Consider the following 14,497-nt stretch of genomic DNA (forward strand, 5'->3'; position numbering starts at 1 on the left):
GCTCTTGGTGGTATTGAGCGCTGTCACTTTCTCAGGGTCGGGCTTCATCCCAGCCCCTGAGAACACATGTCCGAAGAACTTAAGATTGGATTGATGGAACTCACACTTGTCCTTGTTGAGAGTTAGATTAGCTTCTAGGAGAGCATGGCATACTCGATCCAAAGCTTTGTCATGTTCCTGTGTGTTTGACCCATACACCAGAATATCATCACTATAGTTCAGTGAATTGGGTATGTGTCTGCTAGTCTGGCGGATGACCTCTTGGAATATTTCCGCCACAGAGGAGATACTGCAACTCAGCCGCTTGTATCGAAACAAATCCAGATGAGTGGCAAGTGTCGTTATGTACCTTGATTTTTCGTGTAATTCCAGCTGATGATATCCCTTATTTAGATCAAGTTTGGAAAATACCCAGGCTCCATTCAATGCTGATATCATATCACTCAGGTGAGGCCCTGGGTGACGCTCTCTTTCTATGTTTGTATTGGGAAGCCTCATGTCCACACATAAGCGTACCTTTTCAGGGGTGCCCTTCTTTGGAACGATGACAACTGGCGACACCCATGGTGTGGGACCATCCGTTTTCTCAATAATGTCAGCTTGTAACAGTTCCTGGATTTCATCCTCTACGGCTTGCTGAAGATGAAAAGGCACTCGCCTTGGATGTTGAGCCACAGGGCGCACTTGATCATTGATGTGCAAGCGAATCAGACATTTGTTCATTTTTCCGAGCCCAGTGAATAACTTGGGTAACTTACAGGCAATGTCTGGATTATCACTGAATCGGTATAAGATCTCAACCAGTCGGAGGTGCTCCGCTGTAGGCAGACTGAGGAGACAATCAGCCTCCGGGCCCTCGATGACGTGAATGTACGCCGACACTGAGGTAGATTCATGCTTAAGCGTTGTTGCGAATTTGCCCAGGCATGGAAGTGGTTTTTTCGCCATCCAGGTGAACACCCTGACATGTGCTGGACTCAGGATGGGTGGTGGCTTCATTTTGTTATATTTGGTCACGGGCATGTAGTTCAATGACGCCCCACTGTCTAAAACAAACTTGGTTGCATGTGTCCCCACTTTGATGTCTAATGGAGGATATTTCTTTAGCTGGTCCGGGTCGGCCACCATGCAGATATATTCATCCGTGTATACTGACTCCTGTGATGTTGACCTCGATTCTCTCGACAGTGACCGCCTCGGCGACCTTCTTGTCCATTGGGATCTGCGAGACTCCCTGCTGGAATGTGACGAACCAGAGGATGATATTGCTCTGTCCTATACGGCTTTTGCATGGTGTCGCTTGTCATCTGGGCGAAACAACTTTGTTGTCTCACTCCTTCTTTCTTTGCTAAATACTCCACACATCACCTCAAAGTGGTTTTTCCATCCACATTTTCGGCATTGTTGACCCATTGCTTGACATACATCTGTATGTGGGAAATCATACCCACATCAATAGTATTTCCGTGAGCACTCTGGCTTTCTGGCATGATTTGATTTCTTGTCTCTCCTTCCAGATTCATAGCATTGACGACCTTTGTGTTGATGATGGGATGCTGGTCGAGACCTTCTCTGTCGCTCGTTTGATCTTCTCTGAGTGCTGTTGTTTTGCATCCAATATGCTTGCTCTCTTCTCTCACTACGCCCTGTCTCCATGTTCTTGGCATGCTCCTCCGCTTGGTCATACACCCTAGTCATTTCCTCTATTTCGTGGAGATTATGAATTTTCCTTAGCAGCTGCCTTCGGAGTGTCTCTGAGTGACAGCCATCGATAACTCTTAGTCGGATGGCATCCTCCGTCGAGAACGCGTCAAAGTTGCAATACTGAGACAGTCGGCATAGTCTGGATATGAATGTGCTCATCATTTCTTCCTTGTCTTGACGGGCTTGATGGAATACATATCTCTCGTAGTCCACATATCTTTTGTGTACAAACTTTCTGTTTAATGCATCTCGCACCTTGTCATAGGTTCCTTTACCATCTGTCGGCAACTCTTTGATCACTTTGCAAACCTCTTTGCCGACCAGATTGCGTAGTGCTATTAGCTTGTCTCTGTCTCCCGTGACTTTTGATCCTTCAAGATAGTCCTCGAAATCCTCCAGCCACTCCTGCCATCTGGGACCCATGCTTCCGTCAGCCACCAGGGTCAGTGCTTCCGGGGGGTGCAGATGCAAAACTCCAGGCATGACAAGGGCAGCTGCCGCTGCACCGCCACCATTCCGGCTCAGTGAGTTCGACATTTCTGAACTGATGTGTCAATGTCACGTTTATACACTTGCTAGTGCTTGTTTTGCAATTACCAATGCTTGTTTTAATTTATCAATGCTTGTTGGGCACTTGCCAATGCTTGTGTTGCAATTTCCAATGCTTGTTTTTGCACTTAGCAGTGCTTGTTTTGCAATTACCAATGCTTGTTTGCAATTATCAATGCTTGTTTTGCAATTATCAATGCTTGTTTTGCTTAGGCCTTGTGATGCCTGACTTCAAGATGGCCGCTTGTATTCCACACATAGAGGTCGTCCTGATGGTTGCCTGATTCTAAGATGGCCGCCGTTCTTGAGCTCTCGGTTCACACGAGACTTCACTTTCATTCATTTCTTCGAGGCATGTTCATTCTCCATGACTCACCGGTAGCCGGTCCCAGAAGCAGCAGGATCTCTTCAGTGTCTCTTATGCTCCCGAGTGGCCACAGCGTCCAGGTAAGATCGGAGTGGGCTCCCGACTCTTCCTTTCAGTCGCGATCAACTTCGGCTGCCAAGTGCCAAGTACCACGCTTCCGGGGTGGGCTCCCGATTTTGGCGCGAAGCAGCACTAGCCTTCAGTTGGCTCCGGCGCTCAACGGCGCACATCAGGCAGGGCTCCACGCGATCGACCGATCGCGGAGCTGAGGCAAATACTGCTGGCCTGAGTCTTTAGGCGGCGATTTCTTCGGGGGCACATATGTCGCGACGGCGACCACGTTTCTCGTGCTACCCTGGTCAGGGACGTTTTCTGGTGCATGTAGGGATGGTAGGTCACTTCATCCCACCCTCGTCGCCAGCTGCAGTGTCTTGAGTGTAAAGATGACAGACACTTCATGTATATTTCAGGAGCTTTATTATGTCACTCCTACCTCGTCCCTGTCCCTACTCTAACTAACTTCTTTCCTGTCTAGGTCCCTCCTCTTCCTCCAACCCCGTAACTCCTCCCATCCCAACTACTCGACTGTTCACATCATCACACTATCCACCTCTCAAATTACTTCATATTTCACTATACTAATTTTTAACACTAATCCTTTATGGGTTCTGGAGTAGCTACTCGCCAGAAATGCGCTTCAACACTCATCAGGGGTAACAAGTGCTATATGAACACAAACCTTTCTTCCCCTTCTATCCCTCCGCTATCCTTCTCACTCCAAATAACTGACTAATAGCCACCACTCAAATTGCTTTTATATTTCACCATACTAATTCACCACTAATCCTTTATGGGTTACCGGAGTAGTGTGCTCCAACACTCCATCAGGGGTAACAAGCGCTATATAAATACAAACCTTTTTTTTTCCTCTTCTATCCTTCTGCTATCCTTCCGAATCCAAATAACTGACTAACCTATCCACCACTTAAAATTCACTTGCATATTTCACTATACTAATTGAACACTAATCCTCTATGGGTTCTAAAGTATTGTAGCGCGCTGCTCGCCGAAAAAGCGCTTTGACGCCTCGTCAGGGGTAGTAAGTGCTATACCCCGTGCCCCGTGTCCGCGGCAGGCCGGGGCACGGGGCCTGTCACTCTGCCCCCCGCCTCATTTATCCCCGTTCAGCCATTATTTCACTTCACAAGCCCGTACTCCCTCCCCCTGAGGCCTCTGTTAAGCACGCTGTATGCGTCCTGCCCGCACCCAGGAATTCTTTCCCCGAGATCATTCTTCCATCTCCCATTCACAGGCCCCTGGACCTGGCAGGCAAATCTCGCACTTCTTCCTCGGGACTTGCCCCTAACTCCCCCTTATCTGTGATGTACCTTAACACTCGGTCTCTGGTCAGCCATAAAACTGACATCTTCTATCTCTTAGGATCGGAACAGCCTGACATCTTGTTCCTGTCCGAGACCTGGCTCACAGATGATTCCTCCCCTGATATCCTGGCGGCCATCCCCCCGGGATATTACATACTGCAAGCCAACCGCCCCTCTGGCAAAGCGGGCGGCGGGGTCGCAGCCATCATTAGGCACTCAATTAGGTTCTCCCCTGTGTCCACCCCCAGCATCCCTATGACCGACTGTCTTGTACTCAGGCTGGAGCAACCTGGGTCCTCTCTTATATGTGTCCTAGTTTACCGTCCCCCCCAACCTATGCCAAACTTCTCAGTTCAGTTTGGAGAGCTTATCTCACAGCTGACCATCAACAACACCAATGTTCTGGTTCTCGGTGACTTTAATTATTGGCCATCGGACCCTCATGAAACCTCTGATTCATTCGCCTTTTCTGACCTCATGCTGGGCCTCAATTGTACCCAACATATACACACACCCACGCACGTTAAAGGTCATATCCTGGACCAGGTATGGACTTCTTCTTTAGACATCTCCACTCCCCTTGTTCTTCCCTGCCTCTGGTCAGATCATCTACTTATCACTTTTTCCCTTGCCAAGCCCCCCCCCGGCCAATATCATCCGAGAATCTAACTTTCTGGCACGTAACTGGAACAAGGCCGACCTCAATAAATTCACCTCCCTCCTGAGCTCATCGGCCCCCTCTATCACGGGACCCACCATTTCCATTGACTCTCAATCTGATAACCTTACCCAATGGCTTGTTTCCGCCGCTGACTCTGTGGCACCTCTAAAACCTGTTAAGACGCGGCGCAGTCACGACGCCCATAGGTGGTTCACCGAGGAACTCAAGGCACTGAAACTCAGTCTCCGTCAGGCCGAAAGACGCTGGCGTCGAGGATATACCCCCGAGACAAAAGCTGTCTTCTCTTCTCAGCTGAGGGAATACAAGTCTGCTATAGCCCAGGCTAAATCTAGCTACTTCTCCAACAAGATCTTGAACTCTACTAATAAGTCCAAAGATATTTTCTCTATTATCTAACCCGGCGAGAGTCACCATTGCTCCGCTCCCCTCCCAGCCTCTGTGTGATTCCCTGAATCAATTCTTTGTGGACAAAATTGTTAAAATCAAAACCAGCATCTCTGCTCACGCCTCATCTGCCCCTTCCCCCCCAGTATTCCCTTTCACCACAACACCCATACCCTAACCCAGCTCCCCCTCATTTCAAAAGATAATTTTCTCCCCCTCTTGCTCAAAGTCTCTTCTGGCTCTCCCAGCGACTGTTGCCCCCCCTCGGCCCTGCGAGAAGCTTTCACCTCCTGCCCGGACCCCCCTCTAGCCCTCTTAAACAACTCTTTGACCACGGGGGTGGTCCCGGGATCCTTCAAACGGGCAGAGGTGGTCACCATTCTGAAAAAACCTACGGCTGATCCGTCCATCATGAGCAACTATCGCCCGATCTCCCTCCTTCCCTTCCTTAGCAAAGTCCTGGAGTCCCATGTTACTCAAACCCTCACTTCTTTTGTAGAAGACTCTTGTGTTTTGGACCCCCAGCAGGCTGGGTTTAGACCTGCGCATTCCACAGAAGCAGTCATCCTCTCTGTGATGGACGAACTACGCAGGGGCACCGACTCTAACACCTGTCAGGCTCTGGTTCTTCTAGACCTGTCGGCCGCCTTTGACACGGTCGACCATGATATTTTGGTCGACTGTATCAGGGAGGCTGGCATCCAGGGTACTGCCCTGGACTGGGTGCGCTCTTTCCTGACCCATCGCCATCAAGCTGTCAGGCTGTCCCAGTTTTCTGCTTCTCAAGTCGAGTTGACCTGTGGTGTCCCACAAGGCTCTTCCTTATCCCTCTCCTTTTTAATTTATACCTGGTCCCGTTAATCCGCTCCCTCCGTCGATTCAATGTCTCCGCGTTCAACTACGCGGACGACATTCAACTGGTCTTCACTATTGACTCCAGTGATGAATCCATCTCCACTTTCCAAAACACCCTTTGTTTCATCAGTGATTGGATGGGCACAAACCATCTGAAACTTAACCCCGACAAGACTGAGCTGGTGCTTGTCGGGGGGCCCTCCAATCCCTGGCACTCTTCCTTTTGGCCTGCCAGTCTTGGCAGTCCCCCCTGTCCTGTCAACTCAGCAAAAAGTCTGGTAGTTGTCATAAATAACAATCTATCTATGACACCCCAGATCAGCGCTGTAGTTTCCTCCAGCCATTTCCAGCTCAGGAAAATACGCAAAATCTCTCGCCTACTTACCACCGATGCCCTTATTTTGGCTCTGCTTGCGTTAGTCATGTCCAGGCTTGACTTCGCAAATGCATTATACGTAGGCATTCCTGCATACCAACTCAGGAGACTCCAGTTGATCCAAAATCAGGCTGCCCGCCTGATATACTATCAGCGCAGAGATCAACATGTACAACCTCTTCTAAAAAGTCTCCACTGGCTTCCGGTCTCTGCTCGCTGTAAATTTAAGCTTGGTTGCATCATTTCCAAATCCCTCACTGGTCACTGCCCCTCCTTCATCTCTTCTTTGCTTCATCAGTATGTTCCCTCCCGCACCCTTCGGTCATCTCAAATGGCTCTACTTTCTGTCCCTAGATTCAAGCGGAAGAAACATGGTGGCCCTAGGTTTTCATTCTTAGCCCCGTCTTTTTGGGAACTCCTTACCCCTTTCTCTTAGGTTGTCCTCCCCCTACTCCAGATTCAGATCTTCCCTTAAAACACACCTTTTCACTGAAGCGTACAATTAGTTTTTATCCTCTGTTATGTTATTTTCTGTCTCTCCTCCCTGCTCCCTCTGTATAGCGCCAAGGAACCTAATGGTGTTAGAGCGCTCAATAAATTAATTTAACATAACATAACATAACATAAATGTAATTACAATACAATACAATACTTTTAGCTTTTTAGTAACAACACATTGCGTGCTAGGATGTTGCGCCCGTACTGAATTTTCCCTGAATGCAACATGCAGCAGTGTTGGCTACAAAGCCCGAAGTGGTGGAGCTGTCATACATCACATGTTGCTGCATGGTTGGTGTTGTGCTGATAACAGCTGCTTGTGTGTTGCATTTAGTAAAATACTTTGCTTTGTGTGACTTGTGTCCTTTAGATGAGCATGACCCGATTAAAGACATTGCCTGTGTATTATGCCAGTATTGGTATATGCTTTTCCGTTGAGACCATGCTGGGGAGCTTTGGGTGGCGAATCGGAGGGCAGGAGTAACTTGAAAACATGCCTTTTTATTTCCACAAACTTAGACAGACTTTTTTGTAGGCTGCACTTTTTTACAAATTTAACTAAAACGTAGCAATAATTTAATGTATTTCTCTTCAAACAACTCCTAAGAGCTCAAATACCATGTTCACTTATCTGTTGCCAAATCTACTGCCAGTCCCATGATCACTGCCACACAGTCCATAGCTAGGCTACTTTGCATTAATGTACAGTAATGTGCTGCATGGTGAAATGCTTATAAAGTCCCAAAGGCGAGACCGATTGCATTGCAAATGCTTGTTTTTAAGAGCACGCAGTGGCACCACAGACTTGCCTACTCTTATAAAAAATAAAGTTAAATGTTTCATTTAAAAGTATTGAAACACATCTGGTTTTCCTTTAGGAAAACAGGCTGCATTTACAAAAATTCTCTATTGAAAAGCAATCACAGACATGGCCGCCTGCTGACAGCAACCATCCTTGTGATACCTATCATTTCTAATTGGCCGCAAACAGGGACCTACCTCTTTAATATATATGAGGTAGGTCAATTTTCGACCCACTAGAAATCGCAAAATTAAAAATAAAGGTGTAATACATTAGGAATAGCGAGTTCCTAATTGTGATTCAGAGGAAATCGCTATTCCCAATGTTTTGGCAACTGACCCCAAACCTTTCACTGAGGTAAACGGACATGTAAAGCTACATTTGGCTAAACTGATCAGAATTAAAATGTAGTGTAAACCATCACAATGACATAAACCCGTACACATTACACAATCCCCTTCCTCTGGCTAATACTCAGCTACCTATGTCTTTTTTGCCCGTTTCAGAACTTGCGTCGGAAGCACAGAACAGTTCTTGCTACGTGGATTGTTCTATGGACACTCCGCTGCTGCTGTCGCAAGGCAGCAGCAGCGAACCCGGAAGTGTCTCTGCAGAGCAGCATTGGCTGCAGCGAAATTCCGCCCGTGACGTATTATGCCGCTGCAGGTCCGCGGACTTACAAGAGGGCACCATGGAGCTCGCCTTTTCGCAGGAGCAGTTTCAAGAGGCCTGGCAGGAGCTGGACCGGCCCATACTTTCAGAAGGTTGGGAGCTCTTCACAGAGTCCATGGGAATGACAATCTACCGTCTCTATGACAAGGTACGGCGGCACTTTAACACTGTAACTTCAGCGTCAATCCGTTTAAAATAATCCATTTAATTGAAGACCTGATTACTGCCAGTCTTTGTTTGACTTGTCACAACAGCTGAGGGTCGTGAAAGTCGGCATTGTTTTAATTTCATTTTCATTTTGTAAATAGTTATGGAAAATGAATTGCAGGCAGTGTAGCAGCGTAGGGAAATCGATACTTGGCAACATGGGACGTCTGTTTACATAAAGCGACAGATACAGTATTTAGTGGGACTGCTCTTTTGGAAGGGGTTGATAAGAAACTTTAAAAGATCTGACTAGATATACCCAATAGACAGCATGTACTCTGTTCGAGGAAGGCCTCGAGGTTAGGAGTGGTATCTTGTAAACATTTACATAGCGAATCGGCGTACAGTACCGGTTCTCTGCTGGACCAGTGCTTTACATGGAAAAAAAATGCAGGTACTCACCAACTTAGACTTTTTCAGGCCAGTGTATATGTACTGGGGGCAAAGCTGGTGACAAACATTTAACGTGATCCAATTTTTCTTGGTGCGCTTAATAGAGATATTTATTTTATTTTAGAAGAATTCTTGTTGCCCATGCTTGTGCAAAAGGATACGTTTAATATGTAACATTTGTGCAGATTACCTCTGCACAAGTAGTACACACAACATATGGAATTTTGATAGTAAATACAATCATGACTAATGTGCTCGGTTTGATTTTTTTATGAGTAATTAACATTGAAAATATATTAATTCTGAAAATGTGAGACTGAATTAGACATTAGTAATGTCTGGAAGGGGTGGAGGACCTTGGAATGTCAATCAATCCCATTCTGCTCTTTTTATGGGTAGACACTTGCACCCTTTATTCTTTCTAAAATCTTTACAGTGCCTCTGTCTTTTTGAATGTCTTTACTCTATAATGATGCATTCAATCTTCACCTCTTCTGCGTTGTGCGCTTTCTCACCCACAAATATGTTCATGTACGCTCTCTCTCCTAACCAGTAAACACGCCATTTTCTTTTGCTAATATTTCATCAACTTGTTATCTCTTTTGCATACTTTACCTACATAATCATATTTACAATTGGCAAATATGGAAATATTGCGCTGGGCACTCTAATGAGAGGGCAAGGATTGGATGTGCACCTTTGTGTCCCACTGGCAGGCACATTGAGAAGCTCACTCTGCCTTCACACTAAAGACCAATGCTATTAAATCTTATCCCACCATGAACAGTAATGCGTACCCTCAAACCACAGAGATCACAAAGCCTCATTTGTTAAGACTGGCTATATTACACCGCCTACTGATGCAGACGGACCCTGGCCTAAGAAGTTAATAAGAGGCAACTCAGACTTATCTCAAGAAAACAGAAGTGGAAGAAATGGGTGAGGACCGTCCCATAGAGGCTTCGCATAAATAGGGCGTGTCCAGCTTAATATACAATGCTTCAAAAATGTGCATGTTACTGAGGTAGTATTTGTTGAAGACCGAGAGCTCCCCTGGCTACTTTTTGTTTTAAGGCCCAGATATACCATGAATGCACACACTACAGTATGGTGCAGCAGACATTGCTAGATTGTGGGGCTAAATGGGTTATTGGGGTGGACACTTTATCATATGTGCCACTTCTTGGCATTCTTCTGTTACCTTAGTTCTTTTGTTTTAAAGAGAATGGTGCTAAAGAGCACGTAAACTTTATCTAAAGTATCCCAACCTCCCCACTGCACCACAAACCCCTGCACAAGAATCCTGCCAATCAATTTGGTAAGATTGACCATGCGCAATTCAGAGTCCAAAAGTATATCTAATGCCCACTAATAACAAATGATTCACCATTTTTAAGCAGTCCAGAATCTTCTCAGATAGAAAATAAGTCAAATAAAAGCACACAAAACGAATGTCTACTGAGAAGGGCCAACATTAGGCATGGCCATACTGGAGCCAGGCCCAGAGCGGCTTACTTCAGATGGGTGCACTGAGCATATCTACCAAATTTCTTTTTTAACCATTTTTGCAGTGGTCCAACTACTGTGTCACACATTGTTTCCACAAACACACAGAACATGCTCGTCATTTGAGAATGCAATTCTTGGATCAGTGTCCCCAGTCCCTCTTTACTTTTTCTGACTGGTTTTGAATGAAATCAGTGATCTTTACTATTCTAAATGTATATGTTTAAGATTTGCACCCACCTGCCCACTTAAATGAGATACCTTTACGTCTTGTTTTTGGAACATGGACGTCTAGCAAGGTGGGTATTCAGGTATTCAGCAGATGCTGGGTATATGGATGATGTACCATGTTAAGAAGATATCTGATGAGTTACCCTAAACCTTCACAGAGCCTATACTCCCTGGGTTGTTCACAGGATTCAGCATTTCAACTCTCTGCTTAACCCATAGCACCTGTGTTTGAGTAAATATGTGGCCCTGTTACAAAGGAAGGACCTTTCTATATGCTAAAACAAATGCAGTTATTTTATACCGCTTTCACTAAACTCTTTACATAATACAATGTAATATAAACTTCTTATCACAGGTTCAAAATAGGTATCTAGATTATCAGCCTGGGAAGGATTAACTGCTAAAACATCTTCACCAGGATTCAAATGTGAGACCTGCACATCACACACCGATCTCGGCAGAAAATGCTGAACTTGCTACGGGGAGCGTCCTATTGCACCAGGCAGAATAGGAGTCAGTGTCCTCACTTCACTACTCCAGGAAAACAAAACAAAAAAGTCACCTGATCTCACTGTACTAGAGGGGGAAGTGGAGCCTGTCCTTTGATTTCACTGCACCATGGAGAATAGTTGCCAGTCTCCTCATATCCATGAAAGTGGACTAGCCCCGAATGGCGACTAGGACTCCAACACGCACTACTTATTGAACAATACTAACATTCAATGCAAAAACAATTTTTAATGAATAAATTCTCTTTGGTTCAGTTCTATCACATAGGAATTTCCTATATTTAATTGTTGGTTTTGTTTGAAAACGAAAACAAACAATATTACAACAGATTTAGAATACAACAAAAAACTTTTTTAATGCAATAAATTGCAGTGACCCAATGCATTTCGAGACACTTGGTCCCTTCGTCAGGGGTATTCTGTGTAAAGAAAGGAAACGTCTCAAATGAAGCACCTTGGGATCGGTTTTACAAGTATAACACATGTGATTCTTATGATGTATCATGCAACCCACACCACGGTGTTGTGAAATGTCAGTGATTAACAACTGCTCTTACTCTCTATTCTCAGCACTATGCTGGGTCACAAAGAGAAAATAAAAATGAAAGAAATTATAAGTCACATCTGCCTGATGGGCGCAATACAATATCAGACCATCCAGCCAAGTTTCATGATTCAACATACCTGTGGTTCAGTGATTCGTTCCACTACTGAAGATTCAATCGGTTCAAATGATATCAATGAACATCTTTTAATTAGAAACACACCTTTAGATTTACTATCCTTCTAAATGCGCGACACTACGTTCAGAAATTAATCACAAAAGCTCGTTTAATTTGGTGCTAATCAGGACTTCAAATGTTGCAGTGACCCGGGTGTCCTTTCCATGAAACTGAAATACCAATTTCATAACGTCAGTTGACAGACCGTAACATTAATGCTGCCGACTTTAACAATACTGATACCGAAGCAACTGACCGCCAAAACGTTCCACTGATGCCAACAAATGTAAAAGTGGAAATTACTTCAGTATTAAAAAGCTCCCGATGCCACCTACAAATCAAAGAAAGTCATTAGGAAGCAAAGCTCCCGTTCGTTTTATGTCAAGTGTTGCACTCCTCCTTTAAACAAACAGAAACCAAGGCATACGCGCTGAAAAACAAGCTAAGTTCAACAGAGAAAGTAATGGGGAAGCGAAGCTCCCGTTCGTTTTATGCCAAATACCATGCTCATCATTCAATCAAACGGTAGCCAAAACATACGCGCTGAACAAACAAACGAGGTTCAATATGATACTCACCGTTCAAAGCCTCAACTTCACTGTTGAAATGCTTCAACCGGACTAACTTCCTCGCCTCTAAAACCAGCACGGTTCCGACTTGCGTATAAAAGGATTACTTCCTGGTATTTGAAACGACGCGATCACGTGATCGCGAAAAGCATGTGAAATAGAAAGCGGACTCCGAGTGAACTCCCACTTAAAGATGAGGTTTCAGAAGATTGAATTCTTTGCACCATTGACGTGGTCGCATTATATACTTCCATACCGCACGGAAATGGTTTGGAATCTGTTGAATGGGCCCTGCTTCCACAAGAAAACTCAGTCGCACCCAAATGTTTCATTTTACAACTGCTGAAGTTTTACATTCAGCTAAACGGAACTTCAATGGGATTTACATGAGAACCTGCTTATGCGAATATGTATATGGCAACATTCGAGAATGATTATATTCTTTCCGATCCCACGTGGCAAGAAGGTCTGGTTGTCTTTCGTAAACACTTGACATAAAACAAACGGGAGCTTCGCTTCCTCATGACTTTCTTTGATTTCGTAGGTGGCATTGGGAGCTTTTGAATACTGAATTAATTTCCACATTTACATTCGTTGGCATCAGTGGAACGTTTTGGAGGTCAGTTGCTTCGGTATGAGTTTTGTGAAATTGGTATTTCAGTTTCATGGAAAGGACACCCGGGTCACTGCAACATTTAAAGTCCTGATTAGCACCAAATTAGGTGAGCTTTTGTGATTAATTTCTGAACGTAGTGTCGAGTATTTAGGAGGACAGTAAATCTAAAGGTGTGTTTCTAATTAACAGGTGTTCATTTATATAATTATAACCGATTGAAACCTTCAGTGGTGGACCTAATCACTGAACCACAGGTATGTTGAATCATGAAACTTGGCTGGATGGTCTGATATTGTATAGAGCCCATCAGGCGGATGTGACTTATAATTCCTTTCATTTTTGTTTTCTGTTTGTGACCCAGCATAGAGCTGAGAATAGAGAGTAAGTGCAGTTGTTAATCACTGACATTTCACAACACCGTGGTATGGGTTGCATGATACATCATAAGAATCACATAAGTGTTATACTTTTAAAACCGATCCCAAGGTGCTCCATTTGAGACTTTTTCTTTCATTCCACAGAATACCCCTGACGAAGGGATCAAGTGTCCCGAAATGCATTGGGTCACTGCAATGTATTGCATTAAAAAAGTTTTTTGTTGTATTCTAAATCTGTTGTAATATTGTTTTGTTTTCGTGTTCAATCAAAACCAACGCATAAATATAGGAAAATCCTATGTGATAGAACTGAACCAAAGAAAATTTATTCCTGAACATTTTTTTTTGCACTGAATATTAGTATTGTTCAATAAGTAGTGCGTGTTGGAGTCCTAGTCGCCATTCAGGGCTAGGCCACTTTCATGGTTTCTCATTCATATGCTCCGCAGGCATATTTCCAACACTGCACACATACCGTAATACGCAGTGTAATTTCATTAACCGAGTGCCCTCGTCATCAACATTACTTATTGAGTCTCCTCATATAACCACATTGGGATGAATGGAGCCATTCCCCTCATTTCACTCCACAAGGAAGACAAGAGCCAGTACCAAGCGACAGATGCAAGTTTGACCTTGGCTGTTTCTTCCCCATTTTTACATGCAGGTTGTTAAAAAAATATTGGAAATAACACAGAAGCACAACATTTTTTTCCCTGCTGAGACATAAACATAAACCTGCCAGTAGATGAAGAAAGCAGTTAAAGAAAATGTAGAGGCTGTCTAAAACATTTCAGAATGATTACCAAAAAACTGAGAGATAATTGTCATGTAATATGATAGTCCTGAACATTTTACAAGAATTATTTTTCACCTCCAATTCTTGGCTGTTTCTGAATAAGAAGATGTAAAGATAAACATGCCCAGTATTTTCCCTATACCATAGGTGACAGCTGTAATAGGCGCCTGTTCCCTTCCATAAGATTCTTACGTTACCCCTTCTTCCTTTTATACACCCTGTTAGAAATGGGATCTCTAGTTGGCAGAGATCACCACCACCCTAGTCAGATTAAGTTAGATACACACCCTAAATTTA

The 14,497-nt window shown here is 44.4% G+C and overlaps 1 protein-coding gene across 2 annotated transcripts in view; it reads left to right on the forward strand.

Annotated features, from left to right (window-relative positions):
- The first annotated feature begins 8,225 nt into the window (after positions 1-8,225).
- Positions 8,226-14,497, forward strand: part of PCTP (phosphatidylcholine transfer protein) — a 238,823-nt gene continuing 232,551 nt past the window's right edge. The window contains exon 1 of one of the 2 annotated variants that reach the window (XR_015297509.1): positions 8,226-8,419. Coding sequence is in view for 1 of the 2 variants with exons in the window: in XM_086930871.1 (XP_086786997.1) it covers positions 8,291-8,419 (129 nt within the window). In the remaining variant the exon portion in view is untranslated. The remainder of the gene's footprint in view (positions 8,420-14,497) is intronic. The other variant, XM_086930871.1, reaches the window with a different exon arrangement.

The sequence above is a fragment of the Lissotriton vulgaris genome, chromosome 7 (genome assembly GCF_964263255.1).
Source record: "Lissotriton vulgaris chromosome 7, aLisVul1.2, whole genome shotgun sequence".
Lineage (NCBI taxonomy): Eukaryota > Metazoa > Chordata > Amphibia > Caudata > Salamandridae > Lissotriton > Lissotriton vulgaris.